The sequence below is a fragment of the Nicotiana tomentosiformis genome, chromosome 1, assembly GCF_000390325.3.
Source record: "Nicotiana tomentosiformis chromosome 1, ASM39032v3, whole genome shotgun sequence".
NCBI lineage: Eukaryota > Viridiplantae > Streptophyta > Magnoliopsida > Solanales > Solanaceae > Nicotiana > Nicotiana tomentosiformis.
Window position 1 is genome coordinate 139,995,897 of NC_090812.1, and position 17,265 is coordinate 140,013,161.

A 17,265-nucleotide genomic window follows, 5' to 3' on the forward strand; every position below is an offset into this window, starting at 1 on the left:
AGACCAAAGTTGCGGATACGACCCGGTTTTGTAGGCCGAGCTGTTTTACGACCTTCGATCTGATAATATTCGCCGAGCTACCTGGATCAATTAACACACGTTTAATCTTAATTTTATTCATGAGTACGGATATTACCAGTGCATCGTTATGGGGTTGGATGATTCCCTCTGCATCTTCATCATTGAACGATAAAGTCCTTGGGGGAGTGTAATCTTGAATTCGAGGTCGCTTTTCCCTCACAAATCGATGTTTTAGCGTGTTTGAGTATAGGTCCCTGAGGGGTATCAACGCTGCCGATGATCATGTGAATGATGTGCTGTGGCTCTTCTTTTTCGTTTCGTTTGCCGAAGTCCCTGTTTTTAAAATGGTTCTTCGCCCTATCACTCAAGAATTCTCTGAGGTGCCCTTTGTTAAACAAGCGGGCTACTTCCTCTCTTAATTGTCTGCATTCTTCCGTTTTGTGACCATGGGTGCCATGATATTTGCATATTTGATTGGGATTCCTTTGGGCCGGATTGGTCTGCATGGGTCGAGGCCATCGGGTATCTTTGATACATCCGATGGCCGATACGATGGCCGATGCGTCGATGTTGAAATTATATTCCGATAATCGAGGAACTTCTATAGGATCAGCATGTTTGTCAAAGCCTCTTTTGCTCATAAGTCCCCGAGAAATTTGCCCCCGATCATATCTGCGGTTATTCCTAACTATCTCATGCGCCGAACTGTGGTTCACCCGATCTGTGACGTACGGTTGATATCGGTCTTTATTTGACCTTTGTTCTCTATTGGTTTCCTTCAGAATTTTAGTGGTTGTGCGGTTCTGACGTGTGGGTTCATACGGAAATCTCAATTGATCATCTTCGACCCTGATTTTCGATTGGTACCGATTGTGTATGTCCGCCCAAGTTATTGCAGGGTATTCGATCAAGCTTTGCTTCAGCCGACGTGATGCTGTCGAACTCAGTTCGTTCAACCCTTGGGTGAAAGCTTGTACGGCCCAGTCGTCTGTGACTGGTGGCAAATCCATGAGTTCCATTTGAAACCGGGATACGAATTCCCTTAGTATTTCGTCACCCCTTTGTGTTACTTTGAATAGATCCGATTTTCTTGTTGCGACCTTCACGACACCAACATGTGCTTTTACGAACGAATCTGCTAACATGGCAAAAGAATCGATAGAGTTCGGCGGCAAGTTGTGATACCAGATCATTGCTCCTTTAGCGAGGGTCTCTCCAAACTTTTTCAATAATACGGACTCGATCTCATCGTCTTCCAAATCATTGCCTTTGATGGCACATATATAGGAGGTGAGATGTTCGTTAGGATCGGTCGTGCCGTTATATTTGGGAATTACGGGCATACAGAACTTTTTTGGGATCGGTTTCGGGGCCGCGCTCGATGGAAAAGGCTTTTGTATGAATTTCTTCGAAGCCAACCCTTTCATCATGGGCGGAGCCCCCGGGATCTGATCGATCCTAGCATCATATGTCTCGAAGTTTTTGTCGTTGGCTTTGACTCGCTTTGTTAGTTCCTCGAGCAGTTGAGCAATTTCAGGAGTGGTTCCTGATTTTCGCTCGTTCGGTTTTACCGTGTCGGGTTCTGTTCTTAGGGTTACTTCTCGAAGAAGCAGATTGGAGTTTGGATTACTCCGCATGTGAGTTTGGCTCTGCATCTGAGCTATCGCTACTTGTTGGGCTTGTAGCATTTCGAAAATCATACGCAAGCTGACCCCGATTTCCCCCGTGCTGTGGGTGTCTCGGGCTATGGGTCGAGCGCCACCCTGAACGCTTCTTTCCTGCTCGGAACGTTGATTCACTTCTAGAGATATTCGTGAATTGATATCTACTGGTACTTCAGCTCGAATTTCGGGTTCCTCGATTCGAGCCTCGTTGATGTTGTTGGGTAGCCTTTCGGCCACGGGCATCATGTTGTTGGTTTCATCCTGAAGGCCAGCTTCAAGGTCGATTGGGAGAGCCATTGCCGACATGAAGTTGTAAGCTGGAGTGTGCTGTATATTTGTATCAAATAATCACTTGTTATTCTTAGTCCCACGGTGGACGCCAAATTGTTTACCCGAAAAATCGGATAAAGTAGAATTTATATATGGTTCTAAGGGCAAGTAGATTCTTCTGATATAAGAATAACAATGCACGTATTTATGTTGCGAAAATAGGAGATGATGAAAAAAGATATTAGGTGAACTTAGAAAGATAAACACAAAGAATTCTTAATCTCCTCTCAAAAGTGTGTTCTATTACAAACTCTTCCTCTGCTTTATAGCCAAGGATTGTTACTTTATCTATAGCAACATAATGGAATAAATATTACTAGTAGAGGATCCATGATGGTATGTCTCCTCCTTAATTCCTGCAGAGATTCCCTCCTTTGGTGCGGTTGTAACAGCTTTTGTCTGTGAGCTCGATACCGCTTCAAGCTTGATACCGAATCGGAACCTCGGTCTTGATTTCGAGCTAGGTGGTCACTTTCGGGCATCGATGCTCGGGACCTGTATCGACCGATGTTACCTCGTTCGAATCGAGCGCCCGGGCTCGACGCCCCAATCTCGAAATACGCTCGGGGTTTCCATGAAGGCACCCCTCGATTGAAATGCCATCCTCGATCGATCTTCACGACCGAGGATCGGTTTTAACCGTATACACTAGAATATCCGAAATTTGTTTCAACATGCCAATACACTTCTCGATGGATGTCTCGTCAACTGCAGGAGATGTAGCAGTGCTTTTGCTAGACATAAACTCTATGAGAGAGTGTATATCCTCTTTTATTAATGTTGCAGTTGGTTTTTTCTTACTTGACTGCTAGTGCTAACACCATCAACTGATTTTCGTCTTTTTAGTAATGGCTCTAGAATCATGCATTTCATTATTAAGATGAGTAAAGTGTTCTTTGTCACAACCATCAATAACATTTATTCCTTCTTCGTCAAGATTTAGTCCAATGTTGGACGATTGTTCTTGATTTATTGCACGTGCTCTTTCTCATGTGGCAACAACTTCAGCAAACAACGCGTCTTAGCGAAACCATATGAGTAAAAGATCTTTGTTCCTAATTTTTTTATATTTTGCATTCTCTTGTAAAAAAAGAAAATCAAAACTACTTTAATCAAAATTATAAAATTAACAATGAAAAAAATAAGAACAACACATATAAAAATATGAGAGATGTACCTTAATTTTTCGCCCCCACCAATCATCATCTGTCATAATCATATTTGTTTTTCGCGAACGCGGTGGGAAGCATGTGTCGCAATGAAGGATTTGGGTTAGTAGTCGTTTGTGCTTCCCGTTCGCGTTGGGTGAGCCGCATTCGTGAAGGTTGGGCATGGGTACTACGCGTTCGCGACAAGGAAGTCGCATTCGCGACAAGGAAGTCGCATTCGCGAAGAAGAAGCTGGGACTGGAGGTCATTCGTGTTTGCAAAGGGATGGTCACATTTGTGTAAGGCTGGGCTGGCAGGGCATCGCGTTTACGGGCATCATATCGTGATCGCGAAGAGGATTTTCGGCAGAAGCAGATTTGATCTTTGTCAACGCGAGACACGTGCCACGTTCGCGAAGGGCAATGTCCGGGTAGACCTTATAAGTTGGAATTTCAGAATTTCTTTTCATTTTTCATTTTTCATTTGGGATCAATTGGAGACGATTTTGGGTCGATTTTGAATGGCCTTTTCACCCACCTATTGAGGGTAAGTGTTTTTAAGCCACTTTTGATTATATTTCATGAATGTGTATGAATTTAGACTTGTAAATTTATGATTTGATGAGGAAAAATATGAGATTTTGGAAGATGACCTAAAATGATATTTTTGAGTTTGACCACGAATTCAGGCATAGAATTTGAAATAAATTATACATTTGAATTCGTGGTGCTATGGGTAATATTTATATTTGAATATTTTTGGGATTCGGGCATGTGGGCTCGGGGTTGACTTTATAGACTTTTCGCGTGGGATTGTGAATTTGTTCTAATCATTAAATTACGGGGTTTTGAGTATATTTTAATTGGTTTGCATGTTCTTTGGCTAGTTTCGAATCGTTTGATATTGTTTTAGCTTGTTAGAGAGGTGTAGATCCGATTATCGGATTTTCGGATCAAGGTAAGTCTCTTGTCTAAGTAAAAGGAAATTTATCCCCGTAGGGATTCTAATTGCACGTGCTACATGATATGGGTGCTACGCACGTATGAAATGATGAGCATCCATGCGTATGCTGGATTTTGGCATGTCCGGGTAGATTTAGATTCACACCAAGTTGTAATGCTACTTGAGTTAATCTTGCTTGTTTGAATGTTGTAATTCATGTTTTAGCCTGAAACTAAACTTGCGTAGAGTACTGAACTTTGCTATTATAGAGACTTGGCGCGCTACTTGATTAGCCGCAGAAATTATACCTCCTTGTATGGATTCATTCCCGTATTGTACTCATTTGTCTGGAAGATTCATGATTTCTTAACTCGTAAGTATATTTGTGAGTTGGGATAATGACTCATCGAAAGTATCACCATTCTTATGGGATCATGATGATCGCCTCAGAACTACTCTTATGGAAGCTGGTCGTTCACCTCGGCAGTATTATGAGACACACTTATGGATCAAGCCGTACGACCTCAGAAGGATTATAGTAACACCACTCTTATAGAATCAGGTCGATTGCGTCAACATGATATTGTAAGATCATTCTTATAGGATCGGGTTGTTCGTCTTGGCAGAATCGAGCGTGATATTTCAATAGAGAGCCTGTGTGAGTATCCTGACTCGGATTTGACATTTACATCGGATATTGGTCATATACATTATATTTGAGGAAGTATTTGGCATTTGATGATGTCGTATTTATTCTTCTGTTAAGGATCATGTCATACATATTTATCTGTTTAGTTGCTACTTGCTATGCTTCATACCTATATGCTTTTATTGTACTTTAATTATCGGATCACTAGTAAGTGTCGATGTCAACCCCTCGGCACTACTTCTTCGAGGTTAGACTAGATACTTACTGGGTACGCGTTGATTTACGTACTCATACTTTACTTCTGCACTAATTGTGCTGATACTGAGACATGTGCATTTGGTGGTCATACATGCGCGTAGGTGCAGCTGCTGAGGAGCCTTTGTGGTGAGCTACTTTCTATGTCACGGTCCGCAATACACATAGTCCCTTCCTATTCGTTTATTGTATTCTGTCTATCACCTATTTCAGACAGTTATTGTAGTAGTATTGTATATTCCCGTAGATGCTCATGCACTTGTGACACCAGATTTGAGAATTTAGGCTATTGGCCTCAGTTGTATTTCTGTTATAACATTTAGATTTATATTTCGATCATATTCAAACCATGAAGATAATGTCAGTAGTTTACTCCAAACGGAACGATTCCGCTTATTGATTTCATTACTTGTTTTAAAAATGTGTCATGAACTATCGATCGACGTGTTGAGTTATTGTCAGCTTGTCTAACAGCAACGTTGCGCGACATCACGACCTACAGTGACAACGACGTCCTGACATTCAAAGTGGGGATTCAAAGAACTTTTAGATACGTGGTAGCTTTTAGATCAAAGAACTTTCAGCTATATGGAGTTTCTTGGTAGGATATTTCCAGTAGAACAAAGATTAGACATATATTCGTATAACCATTTTAGGTAATGTTTTGGGGTATTATCATTTTAACCCGCGCCAGAAACTATTTATATTCGGTAGCCGAAAAAGTATACAAAAATTTATATAAGTTTTGTATATAACATACATAATATATATATATATACAAAAAATAAATTGCTATTATTTTGAAAAAGCGACTATGCAATGTTATTTTTTCTAATATTTTAATAAGAAAAGAAAAGGAAGTGGGAGAGATGAATGGAGGCAGGATATCTCCATAAGAGTAGAACAAAGATTGGCCAGTATAATCATTTTACGGGAATACTTAAAAAAAAGGAGAGGGAGAGATAAATGGAGTCTCTGTACTTTCACTACTTTGGAATTTGGATAGATCGGAAAGTGAGAACTATATATAATAGAATTTCAAAAAGGATGAGAGAGTCTCAAAAAGGTTGGTTACAACATAAATTCAAAGATAAAGTGGATAAGAAAAGAGAATGAATTAGATTAAAGATTTATATATGGAGTACCGGATGACCAACCATATTGCCGTTTTCTCGTTTTAAAGCTATGTTTCGATACTATTCATAAATATGAGGATATATATAAAAGCAATCAGAGTTAATTTTTTAAATATTAATTTTAAAAGTAAATATGGGCATATTCTTTTTCATAATTTCACGCTTAAAAATATTTTTTTGAAAAGATGGACCAAATACATACCTTTTTTTAATCTTATTGGTGGAAGACAAAGTATTGGTGGAATAGGCACATATTAGACGAAGATGATAGACATACTTCCATAACCTTTTGAATGAGGAGGGTGACAGGAACATTGTGCTAGACGAACTGGAGCATAGAGCCGTCGTGATTTTGAGTATTGCAGGCGTATAAAGGTTGAGGAGGTTGATGGGACTATGCGTAAGATGAGTAGAGTAGAGCAACTGGGCTAAACGATATCCCGATGAATTTTTGAAGAGCGCGAGGCAGGGTAGGCTTAGAGTGGCTAACTAAGTTGTTTAATGTCATCTTTAGGACTTCTAAAATGCTAGAGGAATGAATATGGAGTACGATGATTTTGCGGTACAAGAATAAGGGTGATACCCAAAATTATAATAACTATAGGGGTATCAAGCTGTTAAGCTACATTATGAAAATTTAGGAAAGGATGGTGGAGGTGAGGGTGAGGACGAGTGTGTCTATATCTGAAAACCAGTCCGGCTTCATGTCGGGATGATTGACCACTGAAGCCATTCATCTTATAAGGAGATTGATGGAGAAATATAGGGAGAGGAAGATAAACTTGCATATGATGTTCATTGATCTGAAAAAAAACATACGACAAACCCCCAATGGAAGTTCTATGGAGGTGCTTAGAGGCTAAAAATGTTCCTGTGGCATACACTAGGGCGATTAAGGATATGTATGATGATACTAAAATCAGGGTTAAGATAGTAGGAGGGGACTTGAGGCACTTTCCAGTCGTGATGGGGTTATACCAGGGATCGACTCTTAAGTCGTTCTTATTTGCCTAGGCGATGTATATATTGGCACGTCACATTCAGGGAGATGTGCCATTGTGCATGTTATTTGCATATGATATAATGCTGATTGACGAGATATGAGGCAGAGGCAACGCGGGGTTGGAGGTTTAGAGACAGACCGTGGAGTCCAAAGGCTTCAAATTGAGCCGGACTAAAACCGAATAAATAGAGTGCAAGTTCATTGACATAAACTGGAGTGGGAGTGAGGCTAGATTCACAAGTCATCCCTTAGAGAGTAAGGTTTAACCGTTTAAGTATCTGGGGTCAGTAATCCAAAGTATGTAAGTAGAGGAAGGCCAAAGAACTATTGGGGAGATGTGGTTATGTAAGATATGACGTTTTTTCAGCTTACCGAGAACGAGACCCTTGATAGAAAATTATGAAGGTCAAAAATTAGAGTAAAATGTTAGTAGGTAGCAAAACTTTCTTCCTGTCCTTATCATTAGTTTTAGTGTTACTTTTATTTTGTCGTATTCTTGAATGTCTATCACTATCAAAGGTTGCTTTTGCTTTGTTACTATTTTGCTGCTGTTGTTGTTGCTTTTTCATGACTCCTTTTATTACTATATATCTATTGCTTTAATGCTGTGATTTTGTTGGCTTGAGCCGGATTTATCAAAAATAACCTCTCTATCTGCATAAGAAATAGGTAAGCAGCGTACACACTACTCTTCCCAAATCTTACCTGTGAGATTATATGGAATTTATTAATTTTTTGTTGTTGTAATATTATCAAAAAGACTTCTTAAATGATTTGGCCAAATAAAAATGGTTACAAATTTCAAAAATTTCAAAAATTTTGGACGTTTAGCCAAACTAATTTACATTGTGGAAAAGGCCAACCGAATCGATCCCTACACAACAAAAGCAGTCAGAACTCAGAATTTGAGTAAAAACAGAAAGCATGTTTACCGGATATATTTTCGGTTACGGTTCAGCTCACCCCCATCCAACGGTCTTTATCATTTAAAGAAACCCATAAGATGATAAGATGTACTGGTACATTAAACTTAAAATAAAAGCAAAGCGAAGTGACGAAGGCCATTTTCATTTTCAGATTAGCAAGTGGAACTGGTCAACGACTAATTACCCACTGAAATATCCCAAACCCTAATTCACCCAACTATCAATCACTCCTCCAATTTTTTCTCCATAATGTCAGTTTTGCCATTCATTTCTCACTGATTTCTTAATTTTTAAGTTGAAGAAGAGTGAGTGAGTGCTGATGGAGGGAAATTCCGGCGGCGGTGGTGGTGGCGGTGGCGGTGGCGGAGGAGGAAACGACGTGGAGTTGCTGTGCAAGACGTTACAGGTAGAACACAAGCTTTTCTACTTCGACCTGAAGGAGAATCCACGCGGGCGTTACTTGAAAATATCGGAGAAAACGTCGGCAACAAGGTCTACTATAATAGTACCATTCAACGGCATCTCATGGTTCCTCGATCTATTCAATTACTATGTCAATTCAGATGATGATCAACAGGACGTGTTTAGCAAAGAACTCCAACTTGATACCAAGGCACATTATTATTATTATGACATACATATGTGGCTTGATTTTGCCTTTTATTTTCTATAACTTTTTTTTTTACTTTATATTGTCATTAACTCTCGATAAATGTAGTTTTTTTGGTTTTTTTAAACGTTGCAGGTGTTTTACTTTGATGTAGGGGAGAATAGACGAGGACGCTTTCTCAAGGTTACTTTACTTTACTGACCTTGTTAGGCTTTTTTTTTCCCCCCTGTTTTAATAGTAATACGTTTCATTTGATATGGCTGTTTCTTCAAGTCTAATCTTAATTCGTAATCATTATTGAGATTTTGATTTTTAGTAAATATGTTAAATGAGTAGCTGGCATGTGAGAGCAGTTGTGGAGCTACAGCTAAGGAAGGGGTTCAATTGAATCCCCTTCGTCGAAATATCATACTTCCCAAATAGATTAAAAATATTTTCTTTCATCTATATATGTATGAACTTCTGAATCCTTTTTACATAAGGGAGATAGTTCAAAAATTGCTTCATCGCAAGTTTGAATTTTTTGAATCCCCTTGTTAAAATTTCTTGTTCCGCCACTGTGATGGTGACCAATATATAAATTTGGGTTCATCTGTAAGATTCTCATGTAAGGAAATCCAAAGGACCTACACAACCATGGCTTGGCTAGATTGGTAACTTTGATAATTGTTTTCTTTGTTAGCTATCAGGATTACAGCTATCGCACTCAAAATTTGTTACTCCTCTGTTCCTTTTACACCAACCTTGAAGGAATTGCTATTATTCGGATTGCCTTTACACCAACCTTAAAGGAAATTTCTATTAATTGGATTTCAGTTAATGACTCAGACACTATGTTGATGATCTAATGTGAAGAAGCCTACCCCTTTCTCAGGGTTGGGTAGTAAACTGCATTTCTTTTCCTGTTACATGAACCAAAATGATCAATATCTCTCTCTCGACCTGCATATATATGAACAAAACATTTCTTTTTTGATTAGTTACGAGGGGCTTTGGCCCATTGGTTTAGTTGTATCTTATCTTAGAGGAGGTCAGAGGTTCAATTATGTATAACCTCAATTTCTCCTTTCAAAAAGAAGGTAGTAAAATTATTTATTTGATGGTATACAAATAACATGTATATTGCAAATCTCACTAACATAGGCATAAGATCAAAGCTCTTTCTACCTTGCTTATGAATCTTTTTTATTATTAAAGGGCCACATATAGCAATAGAGGAACACTAAGAAGGTTCCAGAGTTATTGATACAAAATCAGAGAAAAATGTGGATGCTGAGGATCTGCAGAAATGTAAAAACTATAAGATGTTGAAGGAGTCTTAAATATAGAAGTTCTTTAACTCAACTGAATGCTCCTGTCAAATCCGATAATCAATTTATTTATTGGAAGAAACTTTATTTGTGTATTCGACTCCTTCCTGTCCTCGTCGTTGTGTGTCCAATAATTTGTTGGAAAATCACTGTCATGTATCTGTGTACGTATGTGTGACACCTATACAGGTGGAGTTTGGGGGAGATAAGGAACCAAGTCAAAGAGTTCATAAAAGCGTTTCTGTTTGGCCAGGAAAGTATTCACGAATTTTATTGTCTAGAGTAGTTCTTTCCCTTTGCCTAGTTACATCTACTTGTTTATGAGTCCTAACATAATTTCAATTAAACCCGAGTCTCCAAAAATTAGAATGGAATTGAATAGCTATCTGTGTCATCCAAACCTGAATTATGTAATAGCAGATCCATTTTTCCAACTAAGCAATGCCTTTTATTTGGATACTCCTCTTGTGGTGGATGCTATATGTCTCTTTCTCAACTATTAGTACTCTATATGTTGGCAAACATTTTCAAGATGGTTATACTTTATGTATGATTGGAAGCTTTGAGTACTGTGTTGTGACGTCACTGTGGCTTGATTGAATATGAAATTCTACTAAGTCAGCTGCTTTTAATATTGCGTACAAAATGTAAAAGATCTGGCTAGATACTTTGAAGTTGGTTAAATCCTAGTTGAGACTTGAGAGGCCTTTTACTTGGATACTCCTCTTGTGGTGGATGCTACATGTGTCTTTCTCAATTATTAGCACTCTATATGTTGGCAAACATTTTCAAGATGGTTATACTTTATGTATGTTTGGAAGCTTTGAGTACTGTGTTGTGATGTCACTGTGGCTTGATTGAATGTGAAATTCTACTGAGTGAGCTACCTTTAATATTGCGTACAAAATGTAAAAGATCTGGCTAGATACTTTGAAGTTGGTTATATCCTAGTTGAGAGGCGTTTTATTGTGATCTCTGCTTGCTAAGATTGTTGTCGGCTAAGTTGCTCGGACTCTTCAAAATCCGTGAGACCACACCGGATTTGGTCAACTTACCTAGGGTGCTTTGATTGAGAAGTATAAATTAATTGAGTATTTGGCTCGATTAATTGAGTGTGTGATATATATATATATATATATATATATATATATATATATATGGCATAAACCCAATAATCGAACCAAATACTCAATTAATTTATACTTCTCAATCAAAGATGTAATCAAAGCACCCCTAATAAAGAATATGAGAACGCTTTGCTATAAAGCGAGATATCTTATGAGTAAGATATTAGGGGTTTATATAATTAAATTTTATTAGGTTTAGTTTAATAACATAAATTAATCGAAATATATACTGTTATGTCATAATATATCTTTATTGGCCATATCCCAGCACCCGTATCTGCACTCGGGCCCATATACCCCAAATCCTAAAATTTATGTGATCAAGAATCTGACCTCTAGATACACGCCCGTATCGGGTACCTGCACCCATGTCCGAGCAATATAGGTTATTGGTAATATTATCCCTTAGTGTCTACAATTTCGTAATTTACTATGATAATCACTGGTCAAAGTTTTCTCTGATTTGAACCACTTGTTTGCCAATTGATGCGTTCTCTTTTATTAACCTGCAACTTCAATGTGACTTGTTTTGCCTTCTCTGACCTTGAGGTAACCATCATCTTGTCCTTAGCCTTCGGTTTTCCCCCTAATTTATCTAAACCTGAATGTGGACCCCTGTCCAGTACCCTATTTTCTGCTTCTTTCCTTCTCTGTTTATTTCAATCAACAAGAATAATGTACTCCTCTCTTAGCCCTCTTGAGCAGGAGCCCTCTCGTTTTCTCCCCCTTCCACCACCCAAGTGACTTAATCTATATCCTGAATTCTCTCCGATATTTAATCACCAAATATTTCTTTCTTTGGCAAGAGAACATTCCTTACAAATGCATGACCCTTCTCTACCTTCTTCTATTTGTGTGAATGATTCTATCTGCAGCCATACCCTAGCTCCATTGCCTAAGCAATCCGGTGATATCTAAATTTGTCCCCTTGCTAGATTCTTTTCCTTCTATTTTTCTACTGAATTTTGTAACAGGTTTACTTTGGTAATGAAAACAGCACAGTGATATTTTGAGAAGTTTTTCATTTTGGCATTATGAAAAGTGGCTAATTTCTGAAATTAAGGAAACATGAAGAAGTCTAGGACTGCTATACTGTCAAAATATCAGGAAAGTGATTCAAGGAAAAGAAAATGTCTAGAAGAATCTCAAACCAATTGTGACATAAGTAATGATGAAACTCTTCTGGAACAAACTCCCATTTCCCGTACGTCTCTTAGACCCAATTGGAAATTAATCTGCAGTATTCTGGGGTTTTAGGTGTAGTGTAGGGGTTCAAAAGCTACTGAAATACCTAGAATTATGAATTTAAAAGGAAGTTTAAATGGACACAGTTAAGAAAAACATAAGAGAAACTGAATCAAGACACAAGTAGAAATATAAGTACTATCAATTGATTCTCGGGCTAGCCATGACATTATCGACTGCCGTCTTAGTTTATCTATGTCTAGAAGAACAATCGTACTTTGATTGATAACAGGATTTTGCCGCCCTAGATTTTGTACTTCTATCTGTTAACAGAGTAATGCATGCAGGTCTCTGAAGCATCTGTTAGCAGGAACCGTAGTACAATTATTGTTCCAGCAGGAAGTGCCCAAGATGAGGGATGGGCAGCATTTAGGAATATTTTGGCAGAGATCAATGAAGCCTCAAGGCTATTTATTTCGCCCAGTCAGGTTACTTTACAGTCATTGCCATTTTGTATCCCTTTTTAAGGGTCTCTCTCAAAATAATAGTTGCATTTTCTCTTGTTTGAATGTTAAATGCACGAACACAGCAGACTTCGGAACCCTCAGAGCGTCTTGGGCTTTCAGATGATGTAGGAGCCGGTTTTATATCCAGTCACTCTTCTCAATCTGGCCCAACAGCTGATTTGAGTGTAGAACGGATCATTGATCTGCCAGCAGCTGATGAAGTTAGTAACTTGGGGGTCTCCAAAGTAATCAGGGCTGACCAAAAGAGATTCTTCTTTGATCTTGGGAGTAACAACCGGGGCCATTTCTTAAGAATATCTGAGGTTTGGCTTTCTCGCAGCCTTCATATAAATTAAAAGCACTCTAATTTGGTCTTCTCTGTTTCTTATGTCATGTTCTCACTGTAACTTGCAGGTGGCAGGTTCTGATCGCTCTTCCATAATTCTTCCTCTTTCTGGCCTGAAACAATTTCATGAAATGGTGGGTCACTTTGTGGAGATAAGTAAAGATCGGCTGGAAGGAATTACAGGTGCAAATGTTCGGACAATTGACTCTCCACAGAGATGAATGCTGATGAATGGTTGCCTAAGGCCTGGAACCATGCACTGGAGCTGATGGGCGGACAATTGTGATCCTTTTGTTTATTTTCTGTCTAGTCATTGGGTGTTTCAAGTTGAATAAAATGGTATCTCTGTTCTAAGCTGGGAATATGAAGTCAAATGTCAATCATCAATAGGAGGGGCAATAAGACAAATAAACCATTATGTAAGGCGAAGGCTTGTAGCATAAAATGACACACTCGTATTTAAGTTCATCTTTACTGTTTTGGGCGTGATTTGAGCTTCTCACCATGTGAGGAACTTTCTGCTGTGGCTTGGACTAAACATATTATTCTGAATCGTAAGTTGCCAAGTTTGGTTAATTGGAACATTGCTCTCGTGTTTATTTTCAGGCAAGAGCGTACTGCTCAGTATCATGAACTTTTGAATGATCGCGCTCCGAAATGCCCCCTATCCCCCCCCCCCCCCCCCAACCCCAACCCCAACCGGTATATTTCATTTCCATACTTTCCTTTTTTTGCCTTGCATCAATTTGGGGAGGGGCGAAGGGGATTGACAGGTTTGGGGGGGAGGGGGGCTAGATGAAAGGGAGAAGCAAATGACTGACTACAAGTGAGTTAGTTCAATCCCCTAAAATTGCAAAGGAGTTTTTTCTTTCCTATACACTATATGAAACCTTATTACTAATATTGTCCCAGTTTTGGAAATTATATGCCCTAAATATTATTAGTGTCTTAAATTAGGGAATTAAGTTACACTCTTTTCCTTTTTTCTCTCATCTTCTCTTTCCCTATTCTCTGTTGTTACTAAATGTCAATTAGTTAGAGTTATAAGTATTGAGACTTTTAGGTAAAGTTGATTTACTAAAATGTCCATAAAAAACTGAATGGCTATTTTACCCCCCACTTAAACTCTATTTTTTAAATATTTTTGTACCTAAAATTTACCTTCCAATAAATAATTATGAAGTTGTACAATAATGAATTAGGTAATTGGGTATATAGACGGGTAGAATATTTTCCTTGCAACTGCCGCTTACTGCAGCCTATTCAATGCTTTAATTGCTTTTTCTCTTCCTATATCTATTCAAGGTTTTGGAGTTCTTTTAAACTTCCAAGAGTATTAACTTACAGATTTTGCCTAACTCGTGAACCATTGACATGGACGTTCTCTTTGAGGAGAGGAGTTTTAATACCCATTCTTCTTCTTCATTATTCTATCTTCTAATCTTCAATGTTTAGCTCGTATACGCGTCTGTGTCTTGGATTTCATTAATATTGCTCATGCATCAACTCTGTTAACCATCTAAGTAAGCAATTATTTTTGTCATAAATTTAAGTTTCGTACACATAAAAATTGAAAGGATATCTATTTGTTGCTTTTTTAGGTTTGATTGTTGGAAAAAGTACTGCACTACCACCTCTTTCTGTCCGTGCACATTTATTTTTATTTCTCTAGTGATTTTTATTTCTAGCTTGAAGATTCGTTTTTAAATTGAAATTTTTCGAGGTGACTACTTCTGCTTTATTGCGTCGTATTTATTACATCATCTTTAGATATTTTAAAATAACATGGAGAACCAATATATAACTATTTATAAATTTATGTAACGATAGTATTTGAATGTATGTTGGAAATTATACTATTTTTTATATGTTAAAGCACAATAAAGATTATTGTAGTGATTTGGTAATAGTAACCTGTGCAAATGCTTAATTTGTTTAACATTTGAATATTTTTACTTTAAATTTAGTTTATCTTTTTATGTTCTATAAATTTTGGTGGGTTAGCCAATACCAATCATTTGACAACTGAAATAAAGAAGTACTATTAGGTGGCTGAAGAACTAAGAGCTAGAACTCTTCAATCAGGCTGTCATGCTTGGTCGTTTTAGTTGGAAAAATAAGGTTGCAAGAATTGTACCCTCAATAGTTAGCTTTTTAATGACAGGTAAATGTAAATAATTCTTGAATAAATAATATTGGATTTTATTTGATTCTATTATAATTTTGTTGTTTTGACGTGTAGAATCTTTTTAATAGTTCTCACAGGATAGTATGAGTAATGTATGTACAAACTGTGAATTAAAAATTACATAAATGTCAAGAGTTCTGGTCATGACATACCAGTTGAAACTTGAGAATGAAACATATATCGTTTCAAAATAAAACATTAGGTGTGAGATACGATTGTGTTGCATGTTTGGACCTAATAACATCAAAATTAAGTTCATTACACATTGTCACACTGTATTAACCGGCCTCAACTTCACAGAGAATATGCCAAATAATGTTGCATTAAAATTTCATGTTACTCATCCCACTCATGTATACTTTAAACAATTAAATCATTAAAAAAAATTTATATTGATTTGACATGGGATACACGTGCAACACACGTGTCCAGAAACTAGTTTTCTTAAAAGTATAATTGCTCTTTAGCTTCTGAAAGAGATTTTAAATTTTTGGTCAAAGACAAACTCGAAATTTAAGTAAAATGTTCAATGCCTCCATATTTGTCGATGTAGCACCAGCAGCAACAGCAATATAAACTTGATGATGATAAATTTGTATGGTACATCATCATACAAATTAAAAATAAATTTCGTACAAATTTGGTACATCTACAACAACATATAAACTAAAAATAAATTTTATACAACTAATTATATAATATATAACTTATCTATAACTTTCATACATTATTTTCACCCAGTTAAATATAACTACAACATCATACAATTTAAATACAATTTTCATATAAAATTTATACAATATATCTTATGTATGTATTTTGTAAAAGATTTGTATATATTTTGTATGTAGTGTGTTTTTCTTCCTCTCTGAAATTTCAATCAAAATTTTCTCTTTTAATACAATTTTGATACATATCAATAATTTTATGTAAAACAAATAGTATTTATAACTTAAATACAAATTTCATATAATGATTCATACATTATACAACTATTTTTCAACTTTCATACAACATTCAAATAAAAAAATATATAACTACAATAGAATACAATTTACATATAATTATAATACAACATTAATACAATTTCGTAACTATATTGTATTCTTCTTCTAGCCAAAATCAAGTCTAATCTTCACCAAACACCCTCAAAATTGAGTTATAAACTCCAAACAATATTCCCAATTATTCGCAATAACACTCAATCTAAACAAATAATGATTTTTGAAAAATCAAATTCGAATTCAAAGCTTCAACATTTTTTAATGACTGTCAATTGTGGAGAGTCAAACACCTTCAAAATTTATTGATTGACAATTTCAATTTGAACACCAATTGTGCAACATGAAAGAAAATTATAAACTTAAAACTATATAGTAAAACGATTGAAATCCATTGATGAATTCCATTAAAAATATATATAACATGAAAGGATAAAAAGTAGAGAACATCACAGAAAGAAAAATTGGGGAAAGAACAGAGAATGAGAGATAGAGAGAGAGCGCATGAGAGAGAGAGCGCGCATGAGAGAGAGAGAATAAGGATGAGAAATAACTGATTCCTTATTCAATTCCTAATATAAATAGATACTCATTTAAAACTAATTTGTATATAATTGGTAAATTGTATATGGCCATATAATTAAGTTAAAACTTGATTTTAGAGGGTAATAAAGTTTTATATGTAGTATAGAAAAGTAAAAATTTCGGACAAGTGACTAGTTCTTTAGAATTAGGGTGTAAGTTTGTCGAAATGCTTTTTTTCCTGAAGGTTTGGGATCATTACATTGTTGCTTTAGAACATCAAACCACAGTTGGCCCGTTGGTATAGTTTACTTTTTTCATCTTAGAGGTCAACGATTCAACCCCTGTATCCGCCCCTAATCTATATAGTACTTACAGAGAGCATGTCTGAGGATT

The 17,265-nt window shown here is 36.8% G+C and overlaps 1 protein-coding gene across 2 annotated transcripts; it reads left to right on the forward strand.

The window, feature by feature from the left end:
* Positions 1 to 8,115: 8,115 nt before the first annotated feature.
* Positions 8,116 to 13,740, forward strand: LOC104088522 (transcription factor Pur-alpha 1). 2 transcript variants are annotated; one of them, XM_009593218.4, is made up of 5 exons: positions 8,116 to 8,687; positions 8,820 to 8,867; positions 12,654 to 12,794; positions 12,899 to 13,135; positions 13,227 to 13,740. In XM_009593218.4, the coding sequence occupies exons 1-5, from the start codon at positions 8,394 to 8,396 to the stop codon at positions 13,377 to 13,379; spliced, it is 873 nt and encodes a 290-aa protein (XP_009591513.1). In that variant the 5' UTR covers positions 8,116 to 8,393; the 3' UTR covers positions 13,380 to 13,740. The 2 variants fall into 2 exon arrangements, with proteins under 2 accessions (XP_009591513.1, XP_009591512.1); XM_009593217.3 differs by having other exon boundaries at positions 8,174 to 8,687; positions 12,896 to 13,135.
* The last annotated feature ends 3,525 nt before the right edge of the window (positions 13,741 to 17,265 follow it).